Source organism: Nerophis lumbriciformis, linkage group LG09, assembly GCF_033978685.3.
Source record: "Nerophis lumbriciformis linkage group LG09, RoL_Nlum_v2.1, whole genome shotgun sequence".
In the NCBI taxonomy this organism is placed as follows: domain Eukaryota; kingdom Metazoa; phylum Chordata; class Actinopteri; order Syngnathiformes; family Syngnathidae; genus Nerophis; species Nerophis lumbriciformis.
Genome location: NC_084556.2, coordinates 30,191,186 through 30,213,902, shown reverse-complemented (window position 1 = coordinate 30,213,902; position 22,717 = coordinate 30,191,186). Strand labels below are relative to the sequence as shown.

The 22,717-nt window shown below is 36.9% G+C and overlaps 1 protein-coding gene across 1 annotated transcript in view; it reads right to left on the bottom strand.

Annotated features, from left to right (window-relative positions):
- The window catches only part of cnih2 (cornichon family AMPA receptor auxiliary protein 2), a 48,570-nt gene extending 26,063 nt beyond the window's left edge, over positions 1-22,507 (bottom strand). The window contains exons 1-3 of the mRNA XM_061962019.2: positions 22,332-22,507; positions 21,784-22,269; positions 5,640-5,708 (exon numbers count right to left, since the gene is read on the bottom strand). Of these exons, the coding sequence (XP_061818003.1) occupies positions 5,640-5,708; positions 21,784-21,864 (150 nt within the window). The 5' untranslated portion in view covers positions 21,865-22,269; positions 22,332-22,507. The remainder of the gene's footprint in view (positions 1-5,639; positions 5,709-21,783; positions 22,270-22,331) is intronic.
- Positions 22,508-22,717: the final 210 nt, after the last annotated feature.

Genomic DNA, 22,717 nt, shown 5'->3' with positions numbered 1-22,717 from the left:
AAGTGCCTCCCTCACAATACGAAGTTCAATCCCGGGCTCGGGGTTTTTCTGTATGGAGTTTGCATGTTCTCCCCCGTCCTCTCACCTCCAAAGACATGCACCTGGGGATAGGTTGATTGGCAACACTAAATTGGCCCTAGTGTGTGAATGTGAGTGTGAATGTTGTCTGTCTATCTGTGTTGGCCCTGCGATAAGGTGGCGACTTGTCCAGGGTGTACCCCGCCTTCCGCCCGAATGCAGCTGAGATAGGCTCCAGCGACCCCAAAAGGGACAAGCGGTAGAAAATGGATGGATGGATGGATGGATAACAATGTGGGTCACCACTTGTTTGCCAAACCACTGGTGAGAAGCACTGATGTATACAAGTGATTAAATAATACAAATAATAATTTACCATTTGAAAGTGTTTAGTAAATGTTTACTTGAAATAAAAGTATTATAGTATTTACTACACCAATTATACTTTGTTTTCTGCAGTATGTTTGTGATGACAAGCAAAAACACAAAATAACTTTGAGGGGAAACAAAGTTTTTTTTCTTTATCTCCACAAAACGTACCGAAAAAGACGCAAAGCCGTGGACCCAAAACCAGGTACGGACTGTAGCGTGGGTTACCTGTTCTGTTACACCTCTAGTAAACACAATTATATACATGAACAAAATGACAGTTTTCAGCTGTTAGCATACATTACCTCCATCAAACATGGTGGAAATGTTTGTTACAAGATAATGCAGTAGTAAACAGTAAGAACCCGGTACCCAATAGAATCCTACCTGGCCTAACCACTTTAATTAAAAAAATAATAATTGTGTTTAGAGATGTCCGATAATGGCTTTTTTGCTGATATCCGATATTCCGATATTGTCCAATTCTTAATTACCGATTACGATATCAACCGATACCGATATATACAGTCGTGGAATTAACACATTATTATGCCTAATTTTGTTGTGATGCCCCGCTGGATGCATTAAACAATGTAACAAGGTTTTCCAAAAATAAATCCACTCAAGTTATGGAAAAAAGTGCCAACATGGCACTGCCATATTTATTATTGAAGTCACAAAGTGCTTTTTTTTTTAAACATGCCTCAAAACAGCAGCTTGGAATTTGGGACATGCTCTCCTTGAGATAATCCTGATACTCACTACAGCTATGGGAAATACTATACTTTGACTTACACAAAATGCATTATTTTTTTATTTTTTTTTAAACATGCCTCAAAACAACAGCTACAAAAACAATGAAGGCACACAGCTTCAGTCCAGAGTATACTAGAGTAATAAAGTAAACAATAACATAGTCCTCCTTTAGTGCAAGACTGCCTGGTATACTGTGTAACAGGAAATTATAAACTAGGCTCAATCTGCCCTGCTCTAACGTATTTGTATGAGTAACACAAATGTGCTGCAAGCTAGTAGTGAGTGCTTGAAGTGGCCTAGCAGTCAGCCAGAGCTTCTAAAATGCTGCATTGAGACAGGTCACCTCCGTTCACTGCAAGCTGCAAAGTGTGCGCCATGCAGGACAGACTATCCACACCAAACTCCATCGTAGCTTTTGCCATACTGCGTGCGTTGTCCCTGACCACAACGTGAGCTTTCGCTTTGGTGTGGTTTTTGTTGTATTTTTGTTTTTTTTCTCGGCGGAGTCTTTAAGCGATAACTGTGTGATACTACTTTTTTTCGCGGTTTGCTTTTCATCCATCTTCCGCTTGTATTCATCGTGTATCTCCTTATGATTCTTGAAAAGGTGGGAGATCTAATTGCTCGTATTAAAGGAAGACGTCTTAGTTCCTCCTCGCATAACCAACTTTTTGCAGTCATTGCAAATTGCCAGTTTTTTATCCGTCAGACACACTTTAAGACAATCCCAAACCATAGACATGGTTTCATTAGTCAGTCACCGAGCGAGCTCGCTTGTTAGCCACGGCTACAGCACCGGCAACAACACACTCTTGTTGTTGTTATGCTGCGCTCACGGCGGTTTGATGACGCTTGATGACCTCATCACATTACTGTAAAATATCAAATAATATTATTTAGCTCATTTTCGTAAGAGACTAGACGTATAAGATTTCATCGCATTTAGCGATTAGGAGTGACAGATTGTTTGGTAAACGTATAGCATGTTCTATATGTTATAGTTATTTGAATGACTCTTACCATAATATGTTACGTTAACATACCAGGCACGTTCTCAGTTGGTTATTTATGCGTCATATAACGTACACTTATTCAGCCTGTTGTTCACTATTCTTTATTTATTTTAAATTGCCTTTCAAATATCTATTCTTGGTGTTGGGTTTTATCAAATACATTTCCCCCAAAAATGCGACTTATACTCCAGTGCGACTTATATATGTTTTTTTTTCTTCTTTATTGTGCATTTTCGGCCGGTGCGACTTATACTCCGGAGCGACTTATAGTCCGAAAAATACGGTGTGTATATATATATATATATATATATATATATATATATATATATATACACACAGTATATATATGTGTGTGTGTGTGAGTATATATATATATATGTGTATATGTATATATACATATTTGTATATATATATATATATATATATATATATATATATATATATATATATATATATGTATGTGTATATATATATGTATGTGTATATGTGTGTGTGTGTGTGTGTGTGTATATATATATATGTGCATATGTATATATACATATGTGTGTATATATATATATATATATATATATATATATATATATATATATATATATATATATATATATACACATATATGTGTGTGTATATATATATATATATATATATATATATATTGTAGCTGAGATAGGCTCCAGCGCCCCCCGCGACCCCAAAGGGAATAAGCGGTAGAAAATGGATGGATGGATGGATATATATATATATACACAATAAGTTGTTTTCAGATAATAAATGTTTTATTAATACCAATTCTATGTGAAAAAAACTAACATCATAAAAAAAAATACTATAGTAAAGATATGTCTAATACTTTTTATTTCTGGCGGTACAAAATGTTGCACACATGTAGGACAGAAGATCAACCATCGTCTGTGCAGTGGGAGCACTGATCCTGCAGCTGTGTGTGGAAATGTCAATTTGCACGACCTTTTGACACGTGTTAAATACAACGCAAAATAGTGTAATCAGTTTTGATTAAGGATGTATGTCGTTAAGATTTTATCAATACAATACCCTTATTGATATCGGTACTATATGTATGCTTTCTTTTTATTAGCACAAAAGGACACACCTCCACAACATGATGTAACATCTGACAGCAGGGAAGTCTTTTATCAACACTTGCTTTTTAAGTCTTAAACATGTCAGCTATGTTTGTTAATGCAGTTGTTATGTCATCATCTAGTAAGGAACACACATATCATTATTGTATTACTTCAATTGTTTATACTTATTTGAGTGTATTTTTATTAGCCTTTGGCTTGATGGATCGCTATGAGGACAGTTGATGAAGCACGGTAGTGGCGGTCGTGAGTAAAGTAAAAAAATAACTTAAAAGTGTGTAACTCTTTTTAGCATGCGTGACTTTGAGGGACTTTTGAGGTTGAATTGTGGTGTTACAATTTTTTGTGTGGTGTTGCTTTCTATTTGTAATTATTACAAGCTGATTTGTTATGTGTATGTAGCAGCAGCTAAACCGAATGTGACAGTGTGTCATAATTACCATGGTCAACTGCGATGAAAAAAAAAAAAAACAGATTGTAGTACCATTAGTCCAGAATCTTCAGGGTCCAGGAGGACCGATCCAAATAGGACCCGGTATGAGAAAAATACGGGTTCTTGATATATGTCCCTAGTTTTGATAAATCACATTGCGTGTGCTAAATAATTATATTTGCATCTTCTCCTCCCAGGGTGTTTTGATGATCAGCATATATTTTGCATATAAATATCGATGGAGACCCAAAATGATTCCATGCCTTTTTCTGCTCACTTAACAGACATAATCCACTTTGCACACATTTAGTGGATCAGCTTTGAATGTGCTATTAACTTTAAACGTGTTTTAGTACATGCAAACCTTTAGTAAATCAGGCCCTTAGAGTTGCGGTTCATTTGTTTCAAACATGCTTATCAAGTTACACTGAGGACCTTCGCATGTTTACACTTGCACAAAATAAACATGTTGGAAAAAGAGTTGGAAGAAACAGAGCTGATTTAATCCTAACCCTTCTTCATATCTCATGATTTACTGCCAACCAATGTGCTCACTTACTGTGCTTTATGTTACTGGAAGAGAACAACATGAAGAATGGGTAACGCCAGGTAAAAAAATGTTTATTACATAATTCAAATAATAATGAATAAAAAATAAACAAATACAAAAACAACCATGATAATATCAATGGCATGTTTAATTTAATGTTTTATGTTCTATGTAATGTTGTCAGAGTAAACATAATGCAATAATACGAGTTGTTTGTGTGTCTGTAAAAAGAGTGTTTATGTTCATTTTGTGTTTTTCATAAAGCAAACAAATTGTACAGTTTCATGTTGATGGTGTTAAAAATAAGAAAATTATCTGTCTCCCCTTTTAAAGATTAAAAAAATTCCATTTGCGATTATCGCGATTGACAACGGACAACATTTGATTAATCATGATTAAATATTGTATTTGTTTTTAGCCGTAGTTTAATTATTTTGTTAAATTTGTATCACATTTAGTTTTATCAGCACATATAAACTATTTTTTAACTTCTATTTGCTCATTTATGTTTTATTTTTCCCAACACCTTTCTCACAGGATATGAGCACAATTGAACTGACAAAATATTAGCAAACCGAATTCAGTATGATTTTGTATAGATGTGCAGATTATGGTGGATTATGTTATTATCAGTCCTAAATTTAAAAAACTGCTTCTTCTGACTCCTTTTCGAACATATTGGGTTGTACAAATGCATCCATGTGATGTCTCTTAATGTAACTTGTAAACATGTCTAAAATAAAATGTAAATTGTAATCCGTGACCATTTTTAGTGGACATTTCTACTATATATGGGTTTTAAGTGTGTGTGTGCGTGTGTGTGTGCGTGCGTGGAAGTGTGTGTATGTGGCTGGCACACCTCCACAGTCCTACTGTCTGATTTCACAGTTTCCTCTCCCACTCCTCGTCACTCTCGCTTTGCAGCTTCACACGCTTGCTGGAACATTAGCTGAAGGCTCACAGCTGGTGTCAACTTGCTAAATGCATAATTGTAGTCACCTCTTTTGTGCCTTGTCAGGAGAAATGCACGCATATTGTATGCATCAACATGTTGCCATATTTTTCGTCTTACAGTGTCTTCACTCAGTCGGGTGAAATCCTCAAATGTTCCTTTTATAGTTGGATGAAACATGTTGTCATCAGTGTCTTTAATTCAGCCAGCCAACGAGCCGGCATTTTCTCAAAGGTTGATTAGTCAAATCTGCATACAAATGAGCAATCAAGGCAAATGTTTGTGCTGCAGGTGCAATCACCTGGAAACCTGGATTAGCACAACAACAATTTGCTTAAATTCACAAGCCTCAATTTGTCCTGTGTGTTTATGTATGTAATGTTTGTGTAACCTCTAAATGTTCTTAAAGGTAGACATGCAACACAAGAAGTGTCTCATCGCTTACCGCTCTGGTGGGATTGCTCTGATCGATGGGGTTTTTGAAGTCCGTGCGCAGCTCATCAAACGCAATAATCTGCAAAAACCACACGCGAGAGAGATTGTATTTATTCACACCGACTTGTAAAATATACCACTGATCAGTGATCACATTTGCTGTGATTCAGTTTGTGTTCATGCAGAAGTCTGAATTGAGTTGAGAATGTCTCCCAAACTACATTCCATGAATTTGAATTGCGGTTGTAAACAGGAAGTAGAATTGCAATTACAATGAATAATTTTGATGTATTCCAGAATATTGCTTTAGTGCAGTGTTTTCCAACCACTGTGTGCCGTGAGATACAGTCTGGTGTGCCGTGGGAGATTCTGTAATTTCACCTAATTGGGTTAAAAATATTTTTGGCAAACCAGTAATTATAATCTGCAAATGTCTATTTTCTATTTCCTGCTGGATCTACTCTCTATTTTATGCTGCTGCTGTCACATATACTGTATATACTGTAATATTGTACATGTGTTGTATATTGTATATATGTTATAGACATAATATAATATATCTGTATATATATTATTCTATACACATATTATGTACATATTCGTATATATGTTAGATTTTTCATTGCTATATTAATCTATTTATACCTGCATTGTCCTTTCCATCCTTACACTTTCCATCATTGTAACTGAGCTACTGTGTTGAACAATTTCCCTTGTGGATCATTAAAGTTTGTCTAAGTCTAAGTCTAAGTCTAAATAATGGGCCGTTGTTGATTGTCTGTAATGTCGAGAGCTCGGCAGAGTAACCTTGTAATTCTCTTTCATATCAGTAGGTGGCAGCAGGTAGCTAGATGTCGGGAACGACGTCGATGGTCTGTCGTGATCACAATATGCAGACGGCAGTGTGCAGGTAAAAAGGTGTCTAATGCTTAAACCAAAAATAAACAAAAGGCGAGTGCCGCTAAGAAAAGGCATTAAAGCTTAGGGATGGCTATGCAAAACGAAACTAAAACTGAACTGGCGGCAAAGTAAACAAAAACAGAATACTGGACAACAGCAAAGACTTACAGCGTGTGGAGCAGACGGCGTCCACAAAGTACATTTAACAATTAACAACAAAATAGGAGCGCAAGACAAGAATTAAAACACTGCACACAGGAAAACAGCAAAAAAACTCAAAATAAGTCAGGGCGTGATGTGACAGGTCGTGACAGTACACCTACTTTGACACAGGAGCTATATTGATGCATGGTTGGTTATGGTTTAAAGTCATATCCAACAATTGCGAGAACAACTTTTTACTGTCAATAACGGCTGCTGAGTTTAATTGTTTCAATGTTTTCTGCTGGTGGTGTGCCTCCGGATTTTTGCAATGAAAAAAATGTGCCCTGGCTCAGAAAATTTTGAAAAACACTGCCTTAGTGTACAGTATATTCCTTAGTTTTACATATTTCTTCAAAAATATTGTTACTATAAACCAGTGGTTCTCAAACTTTTTTCACCAAATATCACCTCACAACACTTGGCTCTGCAAGCACCATCATAATGACCAACATTAAAATACAGTAGAGTAGTAGGCCTTAACATCCATTAAAAACAAAACAGAATGAATATTTAACAAGCATCTTGTACATCCTGTAATGTTACACACAATTTGAACAGTAATACTGTGTTTGAATATTTAATTTATTCTTTGGCGTACTACAGAGTGAGAATCATTGCTATAAACCATATGTACACATAGGAATGTAAGGATATAAACATTTCATATCACTGTTTTTGTGACCAAAAATGGGCGGCGTGGCTCAGATGATAAAGCGACCGTCCAGGAACTAGAGGGTTCCCGGTACGAACCCAGCCTCCGCCATCCTAGTCATTGCCTTTGTGCCCTTGGGCAAGACACTTTGCCCACCTTGCTCCCAGTGCCGCTCACACTGGTGTAAGAATTTTATCAGTCTACCACTAGTTAACTTAGGCTACAAATGTAGGTCATCACTACCAATGTCTGAATGTGGAGTGAATGAAAGATGGCTTCTCAGTTCTCAGTGTAAAGCGCTTTGAGTGTCTAAAAAAATGCTATACATGTAAATCCAATCCATTATAATCATTATTATTAAAAGTATCACGGTTATTATTATTATCGCATTGTTGTTGAATGTGCTCAAAAAATGCACTGAAATCTTTTAACCAAGTTTTATTTGAAAAAATACACACAATATAATCTCATGGCAAAAGAAACGTTAAATATTGTTCTGACTTTTTAAGAGCCCAATATTTTTTATTTGAGGCAATTTGTCTATCTTATTCCATTGTAATTTTAGTTTGTTTTTTTAATATAAAGACTTTGTGGTTTGTGTTATATTATTCTGAGTATAGAACAATCACTCTCCACCTACAACAATCTGCACAATTGAATTGCTTAGTTGTTCGCGCAGCAATATGTTTATATAAGTTTAGATTGCGGTATGTTGTTTTTTTAATGGGGAAAGACGTTAATGTATTTTGTATTCATGTTAGCATTTAAGCTGACTAGTGAGCTCGCACTAGTTGGTCAGTGTGTCATCAACGTGCGGAAATCAATCACAGTTTTTCAATCATTATAATTTTAAAAGGCAATACTGTCTGAAGTTTTACAATGGTTGTCATTAATATTGTTTATTGTTACAATACAATGTACACATTATACTTTATTTTAACTACAGTAAAGGTTTTTCATCGAAAATCATAGAGGATGCTTACAGTTAGCATTTTAGCCAGTTTTGTAGGTATAAAACTAAAAGCCAGGGATATTGTTACTTGCAACTAATTCGTTAACATCTTAACCGTTGCCATGTGAGCAATTTCTACCGAAAATGCTTTCTTTAGTTTTACGCATAATGACTTTCAAACTACGGAAAATAATGAAAAAAATACTTCATAGAATTTTTGAATTTATCCATTTGTTAAAAATGAAGGGACATACTGTAAAGGCCTGATCGACTGAAGTAGACGCGGGCAATTATTTTGACTCAGGGGCCACATTGGAGTGTATATGTGTCTTGGGGCCTGGTGTGTATATATATATATATATATATATATATATATATATATATATATATATATATATATATATATATATATATGTATATATATATGTATGTATATGTATATCATACTGTGACGTGCGGTGAGGTTCATGACTGGTGAGGCACTGACTTCATCACAGTCAGATTTACAAACATATGAACCCTAAAGAGTATCTTATTCACCATTTGATTGGCAGCAGTTAACGGGTTATGTTTAAAAGCTCATACCAGCATTTTTCCCTGCTTGGCACTCAGCATCAAGGGTTGGAATTGGGGGTTAAATCACCAAAAATTATTCCCGGGTGCGGCGCCGCTGCTGCCCACTGCTCCCCTCACCTCCCAGGGGGTGATCAAGGGGATGGGTCAAATGCAGAAGACAAATTTCTTTACACCTAGTGTGTGTGTGACAATCATTGGTACTTTAACTTAACTTTAACTTTACACATACAAACTGTAGCACACAAAAAAGCACATTTATTTAAAAAAAACATTATTATGGTCTTACCTTTACTTATAAATGAAGTCCATGCACCGCTGTTGTGCTGGATTAATGCACCCCCTGACGGTAGTGTTATATCAACTAAAGCCCTCACTTAAACTTTCCACGTGCAAGATTGAATCTATTTAAAAAAGTGTAACCGAGGGTTTATAAATGTCGCCTATACTGTATGAAACTACAAAATAACAAACACGAAGGCTCCAGTTTATACGAGGACCAATTTATTTAACTTCTTTCAAAAACCTCCGCTCCACTCCAACGTGTCATCACTTCCGCTCTTAGCGCCTTCAAAATAAGAGCTCAAGGCATATACTGTATAACAGCGCATAACCGGAACTTAACATCACAAAGAGGAAAGCCCATAAAATAGGTTACAAAAGTTATTTAATAAGAATCCAAAAAGTGCAAAAACAATAATGTTCGTGTTGGAGGAGTTGTGAATGACTGCAGGGCCACAACATTAGGTACACCTGCAGACTGCAGGTGTACCTATATCACAACTCCTCCAACACGAACATTATTGTCACTGATATATATATATATATATATATATATATATATATATATATATATATATATATATATATATGTGTGTGTGTGTGTGTGTGTGTGTGTGTGTGTGTGTGTGTGTGTGTGTGTGTGTGTGTGTGTGTGTGTGTGTTAAAGTACCAATAAAGTACCAATGATTGTCAGTCACACACACACTAGGTGTGGCGAAATTATTCTCTGCATTTGACCCATCACCCGTGGTGTGTGTGTGTGTGTGTGTATATATATATATATATATATATATATATGTATATGTGTGTGTGTATTGTGTATAAATACATATACATATATATGTGTATGTATATAAATGAGTATGTGTATATATATATATATATATATATATATATATATATATATATATATGTATATATACACAGTCCACACACAAACTGTATGTATGTATGTATATATATACACACAAATACTATATGTATATATATATAGACACACAGGTATGTAGGCACACAAACACTGTATATATGTATATATGTATGTATGTATATATATATATATATATATGTATATATATATATATATATATATATATATATACAGACATACTGTATATATGTATATTAACATATATATGTGTATATACAGTACATACATTTATATGTATATATATATACATATATATATATGTGTGTGTGTGTGTGTGTGTGTGTGTGTGTGTGTGTGTGTGTGTGTGTGTGTGTGTGTGTGTTAAAGTACCAATAAAGTACCAATGATTGTCAGTCACACACACTAGGTGTGGCGAAATTATTCTCTGCATTTGACCCATCACCCTTGGTGTGTGTTTATATATATATATATATATATATATATATATATATATATATATATATATATATATATATATATATATATGTGTGTGTATACATACATATACATATATATGTGTATGTATATAAATGAGTATGTATATATATATATATATATATATATATATATATATATATATATATATATATATATATATATACATACACAGTCCACACACAAACTGTATGTATGTATGTATGTATGTATGTATATACACAATATACACACAAATACTATATGTATATATATATATATATAGACACACATGTATGTAGGCACACAGACACTGTATATATGTATATGTATATGTATATATATATATATATATATATATATATATACACACAGTAGACACACATACTGTATATATGTATATTAACATATATATGTGTGTATATACAGTACATACATGTATGTGTATTTATATGTATATATACATATATATTTATATGTATGTATACACAGTACACACAAACTGTATATATGTATATACACACAGTATACACACAAATACTGTGTATGTATATATATATATATATATGCACCGTATTTTTCGGAGTATAAGTCGCACCGGAGTATAAGTCGCACCTGCCGAAAATGCATAATAAAAAAGGAAAAAAACATATAAGTCGCACTGGAGCCCGGCCAAACTATGAAAAAAACTGCGACTTATAGTCCGAAAAATACGGTACACATATAAACGTATATGTATGTATACACAGTACACACACAGACACACAATGATTTGGAGACGTCCGCCATTTAACGGGCCACATACGGCTGTAATTTGCCCATGTGTGTACTAAATGCGTGTCTTACAACATGTACAAACTTGATAGCAACCACAAAGCTGATCTACAAAGCTTGTGAGCAGAAGATTGCATCTCTTAAATGAGCAAAAAAAGGAGCGAAGTCCATTTAGCATGTCTGTCTTCATGAATATGCAGAATATATGCTGATCATAAGAACGCCAAAAATATTGGCAGAAGAAAAGGTAAAAATAATCACTCAGCACGTATAATTTGATTCTTCAATGCTGAAACTGTTTTGTGTCTTTATTTAATACGTCTGAAATCTGTGCCCAAACTGTCACAGTTAGCAGAAGGTGGAACAGAATGTAAGAAACAACAATAAACTAAGGAAACACAAGAATATGGTCAGACCCTGCATGACAGGTGGTGACAGTCTTAGTAGATCACCTTCAACACGCCCACTTATAGTACATGCAATTTTTACTTTGCACACACGGTTTAGCACTTGTTTTATGGAACTTCTTTGTAATGCAATAAATGTCATTCTAATTTCAATTCAACATCCTTCGGGGTGGACCCAGTTCAAAATAAATTCTTCAGATGAATTGAATTACAGATTAATTAAATACCAAATTGAGAATTTTGCACAAGCCTGGTATGCCCTCTATGGAGTATTTTCCCGCTGAGAATATGCAAACGTGTTTATGAATAATGATCCACTTATAAGGTTATTTCTGTTCATCATGAGTGACAGTGTGATGTTACCGCAGTAATTAAAAACAAATAATGCCAAATAAATGAAGTGAGGTTTGAAGTCATGTTTAATCAATTCATGTTTTACAGCATTTTTTGAAGAAGAAAAATATTGACACTCATGATTCTTTCTTTGAGTGATAGCTTTTTTTTCTGTGCTGAACAAATCTTTATAGCAGATGTCTCCTGCCGTGCTTTTCATCTGCTTTCAAGCGCGGAAGTTTGCCTTTTGTGACTCACGGGGAATCATTAAACGCGGTGGTTTGTGGAGATGAGTGGGTACAGTATACGCTAGTGAGCCATGACGACACGTGAAGTGGACGCTTCTAACCGCGCTCGGGGGTTATTTCCTGCGTGTCCACATGACTCTCCTCGTCGTTTTTCACACTTGTAAACAGATACAGTTCCCATAGCAACATGGCAAACCCCTCACTGGGCACCATGGTTACTATAGCAGTGAACAAGGGATCTTATTGGCTGACAGCCGAGGAGAATGGGGACTCTCTAGCAGTGGGTGGAGGCATATTGAAGTGGGGAGGCGGGGGGGATTTTGTGGCTGGATCATAGTTTGATAAGCCGTTCAATCACATGGTTGAACGGCAAGCCAGACATCCTCTACATCCCCCCGGCCCCCCACCATTTGTCACACAGACAAGCTGACTGACTCATATGTGGTCTCACCCACTTCAGTCAGTCGTAACGTTAGCCCTTTCAAGTCTAATATTTGTGGGTTTTTCATATTATTGTGTCCTGGCGAGGAGAAGATTGTTTGTCAAGTTCCAGCAAAAGCGCCTCTGGTGAATATTGTGCAAATTTCACAGAAAAATGCTGCAGAATCGCAGCGGTCGAGCCGCCCGCCTTATTCAGTTATGTACAGTTTTGTGTGGTCTGAGCACCGTGTTTGATGAGCAGGGTGATTGTCAACATTCTCTCTCTGGTGCTGTAATAAACGAAACACATTTTTTTTTACAAAAAAGCATCCTTCCAACTTTTCGTGTCAGCGTCAACAGTGCTCAAAATAAGTAAACAAATTGTTTTGAAAATGCCTCATAAATTTCAAGTTGTCAGCATAAATGACCGTCAGCAGTTTTATTTTGGGTTGACGTGTTTTCTTTAATGGTACATTAACATTAGGGCTGAAGCTATCCATTTCTTTTAGTAATTGAGTAATCTATCAATTAAAGGCCTACTGAAACCCACTACTACCGACCACGCAGTCTGATAGTTTATATATCAATGATGAAATCTTAACATTGCAACACATGCCAATACGGCCGGGTTAGTTTACTAAAGCACAATTTTGAATTTTGCGCGAAATATCCTGCTGAAAACGTCTCGGTATGATGACGTCTGCGCGTGACGTCACGGATTGTAGAGGACATTTTGGGACAGTATGGTGGCCAGCTATTAAGTCGTCTGTTTTCATCGCAAAATTCCACAGTATTGTGGACATCTGTGTTGGTGAATCTTTTGCAATTTGTTCAATGAACAATGGAGACAGCAAAGAAGAAAGCTGTACGTGGGAAGTGGTGTATTGCGGCAGGTGTTTTGCCGGATAACGCACCCCCGCCGTAGAATGCACCCCCTGACTGGTGTGCCGGATAACACCGCCGGTGTTTCATTGTTTACATTCCCGAAAGATTACAGTCAAGCTTTACCATTGGCCTGTGGAGAACTGGGACAACAGAGACTCTTACCAGGAGGAGTTTGAGTTGGATACGCAGACGCGGTACCGTGAGTACGCATGCAGCTGCGGCTTCCAAACATTTGATCGCTTGCCCGTACGTGCGTGCCGCTATGTGCATGTCACGTACGTAACTTAGGGGACTTTGGGGAAATATATGTGCTGTATGAACTTTGGGGAGGTGAACGATACTTTGGGCAGTGGGATTGAGTTTGTTGTGCAGGTGTTTGAGTTGTATTGGCGGGTTATATGGACGGGAGGGGGGAGGTGTTTGTTATGCGGGATTAATTTGTGGCATATTAAATATAAGCCTGGTTGTGTTGTGGCTAATAGAGTATATATATGTCTTGTGTTTATTTACTGTTTTAGTCATTCCCAGCTGAATATCAGGTCCCACGCGCCTCTCACAGCATCTTCCCTATCTGAATCGCTCCCACTGCCCTCAATCCTTCACTCTCACTTTCCTCATCCACAAATCTTTCATCCTCGCTCAAATTAATGGGGAAATCATCGCTTTCTCGGTCCGAATCGTCTCGCTGCTGGTGGCCATGATTGTAAACAATGTGCAGATGTGAGGAGCTCCACAACCTGTGACGTCACGCTACTCGTCTGCTACTTCCGGTACAGGCAAGGCTTTTTTTTATCAGAGACCAAAAGTTGTGAACTTTATGGTCGATGTTCTCTACTAAATCCTTTCAGCAAAAATATGGCAATATCGGGAAATGATCAAGTATGACACATAGAATGGACCTGCTATCCCGTTTAAATAAGAAAATCGCATTTCAGTAGGCCTTTAAAGTTCAAGTTAAAGTTCCAATGATAGTCACACGCACACACTAGGTGTGGTGAAATGTGTCCTCTGCATTTGACCCATCCCCATCTTCACCCCCTGGGAGGTGAGGGGAGCAGTGAGCAGCGCTCGAGAATCATTTTGGTGATTTAACCCCCAATTCCCACCCTTGATGCTGAGTGCCAAGCATGGAGGTAATGGGTCTCATTTTTATAGTCTTTGGCATGACTCGGCAAGGTTTTGAACTAACAACGTCCCAGTCTCAAGGCGGACACTCTAACCACAAGGCCAGTTTCTTTGATCAATCAAGTAATCGGATAAAACTCTTGAAAGCCTTAAAGCATATTTTAGGGAAATTAGCTAAAATGGTCCCTAGTGTGTGAATGTGCGTGTGAATGTTGTCTGTCTATCTGTGTTGGCCCTGTGATGAGGTGGCGACTTGTCCAGGGTGTACCCCGCCTTCCGCCCGATTGTAGCTGAGATAGGCTCCAGTGCCCCCCGCGACCCCGAAGGGAATAAGCGGTAGAAAATGGACGGATGGATAGTTGAAATAAACAAATATGTTTCTGCTTGCTATTTTTCTCTTAAAGTGAAATGTTCCTATTTTTTTTTTTACAAGTGTGCATAAAAAAAAAAAATCCGCTGTTTGCCGCCACACAGATCACAGCACTGCTGTCATGTGCCTTTTATTGCAGCGGCCGTGCGGAAACATCCATCCATCCATTTTCTACTGATTGTCCCTTTCGGGGTAGCGGGGAGTGCTGGAGCCTATCAATGTCTACATATTGCAAAGTTCCGGGCAATCCAAGCTTTTGGGATTTTATCAATCCCTAATTTTTACACTCAAATGATTATTCGACGCAACAGAATACAGATTAAAGTTTTTTTATAAGCAAATTATTTGTTGTAGCCCTAATGCAATCTTTCACAGGATCTTAAAGGATCCTGGTAGCTTTTCGACATAATGTGCAGTATTTTACTAGACTGTGCTGTACTGGACTATACAATTGAAACATATGCAGTGGTACCTCGACTTAAGAGTGTTTTGAAATAAGAGCCGTCTCTCGGCTTATTGTTACGCTTTAAGTTGCAAACAAAAATTTCAGTTACAAGCATCTGTGCTGGTGTAGCAAATGTCACGGTGAAACCCGTAAGATACACCCAAACATTTGGTCTTACTCGCGAGATTGATCGATATAGCTTTGTTTTCCAACCATGAGTGTGAAGGACAGTGCTGAGAAAAAGAAGTGGATAATATTCATTGAATTAGAGTATGAAATCATTAAAAACATGATGGAGCGTGTAGCTAGCTAACTTGGCAAAGCAGTTGAAGCATAGCGCTGCTCTAAATATGTATATTAATATGGATATGTACATATGTATATATACAGTATATATATATATACATATATAAGCATTAGGGCTGTCAATATCAATGCGTTAACGCATGTGATTATTAAAAATAAATTATCGCGGTATTAAATATGAATAAAGATTAATCACTTCTGGGTTAAGGCTTAACCTGGAAGTCTTAACGAACCACATACTTAAGGATGATGCCGCAGGCATGAATGCTAGCGGCTGTCGGTTTACCTGCATCAATGTTGTCTGCAAAAGTACCACGAATAAGTTAAACAAAGCCTTTACTAAACAGACAGCCACCACATGTTGGACATCTAACATCTGTGTGAAGACCAAGTCCTGCAATAACTTGACATTCACATCACCACAGCGGAATTTTGAAGAGGCACAATTCCAGCAAGGATAAACCAAGCGTACTACACAAACAAGAGCATCAAGTTGCAACTACAGACTGATTGTTAATTTATTTTGCTTCCTGGAGAACATTGGACATTTGTAAGTAATCACAACAAGCTGGGGTCACATTGTACCTAAACAGGAGATCAACATTGTCATCTGAAAAAGGCAAATAAGCGTGTTTGTTTCAACAACTGTTTAAACTAAAGAAGAGTAAATGGTGCACTTTGTTAAGTTGTGTATGAGTGTGTTCACTACATTACCGATTAGTAACTGTATCTTGTTTGCAAGATTATTCCAAAGACTTTCAAAATGTGCTCTTAATTCTTACTGTACTTACTGTCACCAAGTTTTGAGAAAATCAATGACTTGCAGGTCGGTAAAACATGTAAAAATGTTTCTCTGTGACATTCTGACTACCAAATTGCATGTGTACCCAAATATTGGGGTATTTTCTTAAGCAATTTTTTTTAATGCAAGCAAATAATAACCAATATTTATATATATATATATATATATATATATATATGCATATGTATATATATATATATGTATATATATATATAAATATATATATATATATATATATGTATATATATATATATATATATATATATATGTGTAAACATGTATATGTTTTTCAACCTTTCCACATCAAACACACACACACACACACACACGCATATGCCTACATATATATATATATATATATATATATATATATATATATACAGAGGTGGGTAGTAACGCGCTACATTTACTCCGTTACATCTACTTGAGTAACTTTTGGGATAAATTGTACTTCTAAGAGTAGTTTTAATGCAACATACTTTTACTTTTACTTAAGTATATTTATAGAGAAGGAACGCTACTTTTACTCCGCTACTTTTACTCCGCTACTTTTACTCCGCTACTTTTATCTACATTCAGCTCGCTACTCGCTACTAATTTTTATCGATCTGTTAATGCACGCTTTGTTTGTTTTGGTCTGTCAGACAGATCTTCAAAGTGCCTGCCTTACTGGTGACGTTTCACTTCGTTCCACCAATCAGATGTAGTCACTGGTGACGTTGGACCAATCAAACAGAGCCAGGTGATCACATGACCTGACTTAAACAAGTGTAAAAACTTATTGGGGTGTTACCATTTAGTGGTCAATTGTACGGAATATGTACTGTACTGTGCAATCTACTAATAAAAGTTCCAATCAATCAATCAAAAGTGTGAAGGAAAAAAGATACCGTTTTATTTCAACCGTACATCCCGTCAAAAGCCTAAAGACTGACTGCACAGTTCCTGTCTTCACAATAAAAGTGCCGCTCCATCGCGCCTGCGCTTTCAAAACAAGAGTCTCCGAAAGCCAGCGCAAACAAGCTAGCAAGCTAAGGAGTTTGACGCCAATATATTTCTTGTAAAGTGTATAAAAACGAATATGGAAGCTGTACAAATAAGATGCCAAAAACCCACCACTTTCATGTGGTATTAGACAGAAAGGAGGAACTTTTCTTCTCCTCCATTTGAAAACGTGGAGGTTATCATCACTACTGTTTGATTACAATCAACGCAAGTCATCAGAATCAGGTAATACACCAACGTATATTCTTGTCTTCATGAAAGAAAGGAATCTATATGTTAAACATGCATGTATATTCATTAAAACATCTTTAACATGTAAACAAAAACAGCAAAATAAATACATATAAATTATATACTGTATATATCAATGTATATGTATGTATATATATATATATATATATATATATATATATATATATATATATATGTATATGTGTGTGTGTGTGTATGTTACTCATCAGTTACTCAGTACTTGAGTAGTTTTTTCACAACATACTTTTTACTTTTACTCAAGTAAATATTTGGGTGACTACTCCTTACTTTTACTTGAGTAATACATCTCTAAAGTAACAGTACTCTTACTTGAGTACAATTTATGGCTACTCTACCCACCTCTGTGTATATATATATATATATATATATATATATATATATATAATTTTTTTTAAATGTTTCTGTATATATGTATGGATATGTATTTATATATATATATATATATATATATATATATATATATATATATATATATATTTCTGTATATATATATATATTTCTGTATATATGTGTATGTATATATATGTATACATATATTTATATTTATGTGTATATATATATATGTGTATATATATATATATATACAAAACCCAAAACCAGTGAAGTTGGCAAGTTGTGTATATCGTAAATAAAAAAATAATTCAATTTGCAAATCCTTTTCAACTTATATTCAATTGAATACACTGTAAATACAAGATATTTAATGTTCAAACTAAAAAACTTAATTTTCTTTTGCAAATAATCATTAACTTAGAATTTAATGCTCACTGCTCCCCTGTGCAGAGGATAATTTCACCGCACCTAGTGTGTGTGTGACAATCATTGGCACTTTAACTTAACTTTTTTTAATGGCAACAACACATTGCAAAAAAGTTGGCACAAGGGCATTTTTACCACTGTGTTACATGGCCTTTCCTTTTAACAACACTCAGTAAACGTTTGGGAACTGATGAGACCAATTTTTGAAACTTTTCAGGTGGAATTATTTCCCATTCTTGCTTGATGTACAGCTTAAGTTGTTCAACAGTCCGGGGTCTTCGTTGTGGTAATTTAGGCTTCATATTGCACCACACATTTTCAATGGGAGACAGGTCTGGACTACAGGCATCCATCCATCCATCCATTTGCTACCGCTTATTCCCTTCGGGGTCGCGGGGGGCGCTGGAGCCTATCTCAGCTACAATCGGGCGGAAGGCGGGGTACACCCTGGACAAGTCGCCACCTCATCGCAGGGACTACAGGCAGGCTCGTCCAATGTTGGTTTTCAGTCTTTCCACTTACGGTCAGTGATTTCTCAAGATTCTCTGAACCTTTTGATGATATTACGGACCGTAAATGGTGAAATCCCTAAATTCCTTGCATAACTCGTTGAAAAATGTTGTTCTTAAATTGTTCGACAATTTGCTCACCTATTTGTTCACAAAGTGGTGATCGTCGCCCCATCTTTTTTTGTGAATGACTGAGCATTTCATGGAAGCTGCTTTTATACCTAATCATGGCACCCACCTGTTACCAATTAGCCTGTTCACCTGTGGGATGTTCCAAATAAGTGTTTGGAACATCCAGCTTTTTTGAAACATGTTGCAGGCATCAAATTCCAAATGAGCTAATATTTGCAAAAAATAACAACGTTTTCCAGTTTGAACGTTAAGTATCTTGTCTCTGCAGTGTATTCAATTGAATATAGGTTGAAAAGGATTTGCAAATCATTGTATTCTGTTTTTATTTACGATTTACACAATGTGCAAACTTCACTGATTTTGGGTTTTGTGTATGTATACATATGTGTAAATATGTATACATGTATACATATGTGTATATATAGATAGATATATAGATAGATAGTACTTTGATTCCTTCAGGAGAGTTCCCTCAGGAAAATTAAAATTCCAGCAGCAGTGTACAGAGTTGAGATCGAATTTAAAAAAGTAAAAAGTAAATAATGGGGGTATAAATGGAAACAAAATAGAAAAATATTACAATAAGAATAAAAATAAAAAGCAACAATGAGAATAACAATATAACAGTAAAATAAGAATATTACAAGAGAAACTAGACAGTAGTGACCATGTTATGAAAAAATATTGCACTGTTATTGTTTTGCATCCCCTGTCATCCTAGTACCCCCCCCCCCTCGAGTTTTTGAGTCTATTAGTCTATATGTATGTATACGTGTGTGTGTGTGTGTGTGTGTGTGTGTGTGTGTGTGGTTGAAGAACAGTGATCGCTCTCTATATATACCGTATGTATGTACTGTATACTGTATATGTACTGTACATATTTATATACTGTATATACATGTATATATGTGTGTGTGTATGTTTATATACATATACGTATATATATGTGTGTGTGTGTGTGTGTGTGTATATATATATATATCTATATATCTATGCATATATATATTATGTACAGTATATGTGTGTATGTATGTAATGTATATACACACACACACACACACACACATATATATATATATATATATATATATATATATTATATATATTAGTGTATATATGTGTGTATGTATGTAATGCATATACATTAGGCCCTCAGGTAACCATCGACAGTTAAGGTAAGGGAGCATGTATGGTCAAAATAAATTGCATGATTAATCTGCTAATAAAGATGATTAATTTGAGGAATTTTTTTTGCCTTTATTTACCCAGGAATATCCCATTGGGATTAAGAATCTCTTTTACACGGGAGTCCTGCCACCATACTTGCCAAGCCCAAAGGGGGGGGGGGGGAGGCTTGAGGTGGGCGGGGTTGGGTTGGCGGGGTTTGGTGGTAGCGGGAGTGTATATTGTAGCGTCCCGGAAGAGTTAGTGCTGCAAGGGATTCTGGGTATTTTTTCTGTTGTGTTCATGTTGTGTTACGGTGCAGATGTTCTCCCGAAATGTGTTAGTCATTCTTGTTTGGTGTGGGTTCACAGTGTGGCGCATATTTGTAACAGTGTTAAAGTTGTTTATACGGCCACCCTCAGTGTGACCTGTATGGCTGTTGATCAAGTATGACTTGCATTCGCTTGCGAGTGTGTAAAAGCCGCATATATTATGTGACAGGGCCAGCACGTTGTTTGTATGGAGTAAAAGCAGGCGTGACGACAGGTTGTAGAGGACGCTAAAGGCAGTGCCTTTAAGGCACGCCCCCAATGTTGTTGTCCGGGTGGAAATCGGGAGAAATTCGGGAGAATGGTTGCCCCGGTAGATTTTCGGGAGGGGCACTGAAATTCGGGAGACTCCCGGGAAAATCGGTAGGGTTGGCAAGTATGCCTGCCACACACATTCAGGTGGGTGGCACTTAGAGCAAGGTGGGTGAAACGTCTTGCCCAAGGACACAAAGGCAGTGAACACCAGATGCCAGAAGGTAAATTTGTACCAGGAACCCTCAAGTGTCTGAAGGACCACCCTCCCAAATGTGCAGCATTTTACCGGACTGTACAATTGTAACATATATTCATGTACTAGGACATGGACATTTTGTCAAAATATGAATAAAAACTGTATATTTTTTCCCAGTTGATATTGACATGAGTCTTTTACCACTTATTGAAGCTAAAATATACTCATTCCCAGTCAAGATTCGGCATGAATTCATTATTTATGAATACATGTTATACAATATATTCAAATGATAACAAAAATGTTTTTATTGCATGTCTGAATCGTGTTTTTATAAGACTCCTGCTGAATGACTGCGAGATCCCTCACACCCAAGTTTAAAGTCCAATCTTCTCTTTCACTTCCCAATAGACTCTGTGTGGTGTCACATGATGTGTCTTGAAGCACCTGACAGCGACATGTATGTGCAATTGTTGTGAACCTGTCTTGATTGGGCACGTTGTACTCACCTGCCAGATGACAAAGAAGATGAGGGCGGCGCACAGCACCAAGGTCAGCATGTAGCAGAAGGCCGCAAAGGTGAATGCCATGGCGGGGCCTGCCAGCCTGGCGACGAGACGGGTGGAGAGAGAGAAAGGGAAGACCCCCTCCTCCCTTTACCTCTCTGGTGCTGGGACTCCCTCACTCTCCTCCTTTTAGTCTGTCGTCCGCCCGTCGACCTCCTTGATGTTTCTCTGTGTCATCCAGGTCCAATCAAACACTCCGCTATAATCAATAATAGAAAGTTCTAGCTTCCTACGGCTGCACTCGTGCGCAGGAAGCACTCGTGCATGAATGAATGTCTTGGAGTGGAATCACATGCCACCGCAGCGGAATTATTGTCAAAGACGGGTATTACTACGCCGGATTAGTGCTTATGGCTTTCAGTCCAACTGTTGCTTCCCGGCGAGGACATTGTCGAAGAGTCACTCCAGCACACGCGGGTTAGAAAAAGTCTGAAGAATACAGAGCCAACATCACACATAAGTCAAGGATGGATGAATAATATGGAGAATACCTGCGTCTGCCCCGGAAAAGTCAGCTCTGTCCCGTCTTGGTTTAAGGTGAGTCGCCAACATGGCACAACTGTCCGCCTGGCATCTTTTTCTCAGGGTTCAATTAGTAAGGGAAGCAGTAATTACAACATGACTGTGTCTATGTCCTGGCTCTATCACAGCAGCAGGTCTTTCCTGACTCTACTCTCCCTCTGGAAGAGAAATGTTTTGATCACGCTTGATATTGGAAGCGTCAGCCAATAGCGTCACCCCGTCTCTTATTTGCTCTCTCTCTCTCTCTCTCTCTCTCTCTCTCTCTCTCTCTCTCTCTCTCTCTCTCTCTCTCCCTTTCTCTCTCTCTCTCTCTCCCTCTCTCTTTCTCTCTCTCTCTCTCTCGCTCTCACATCGC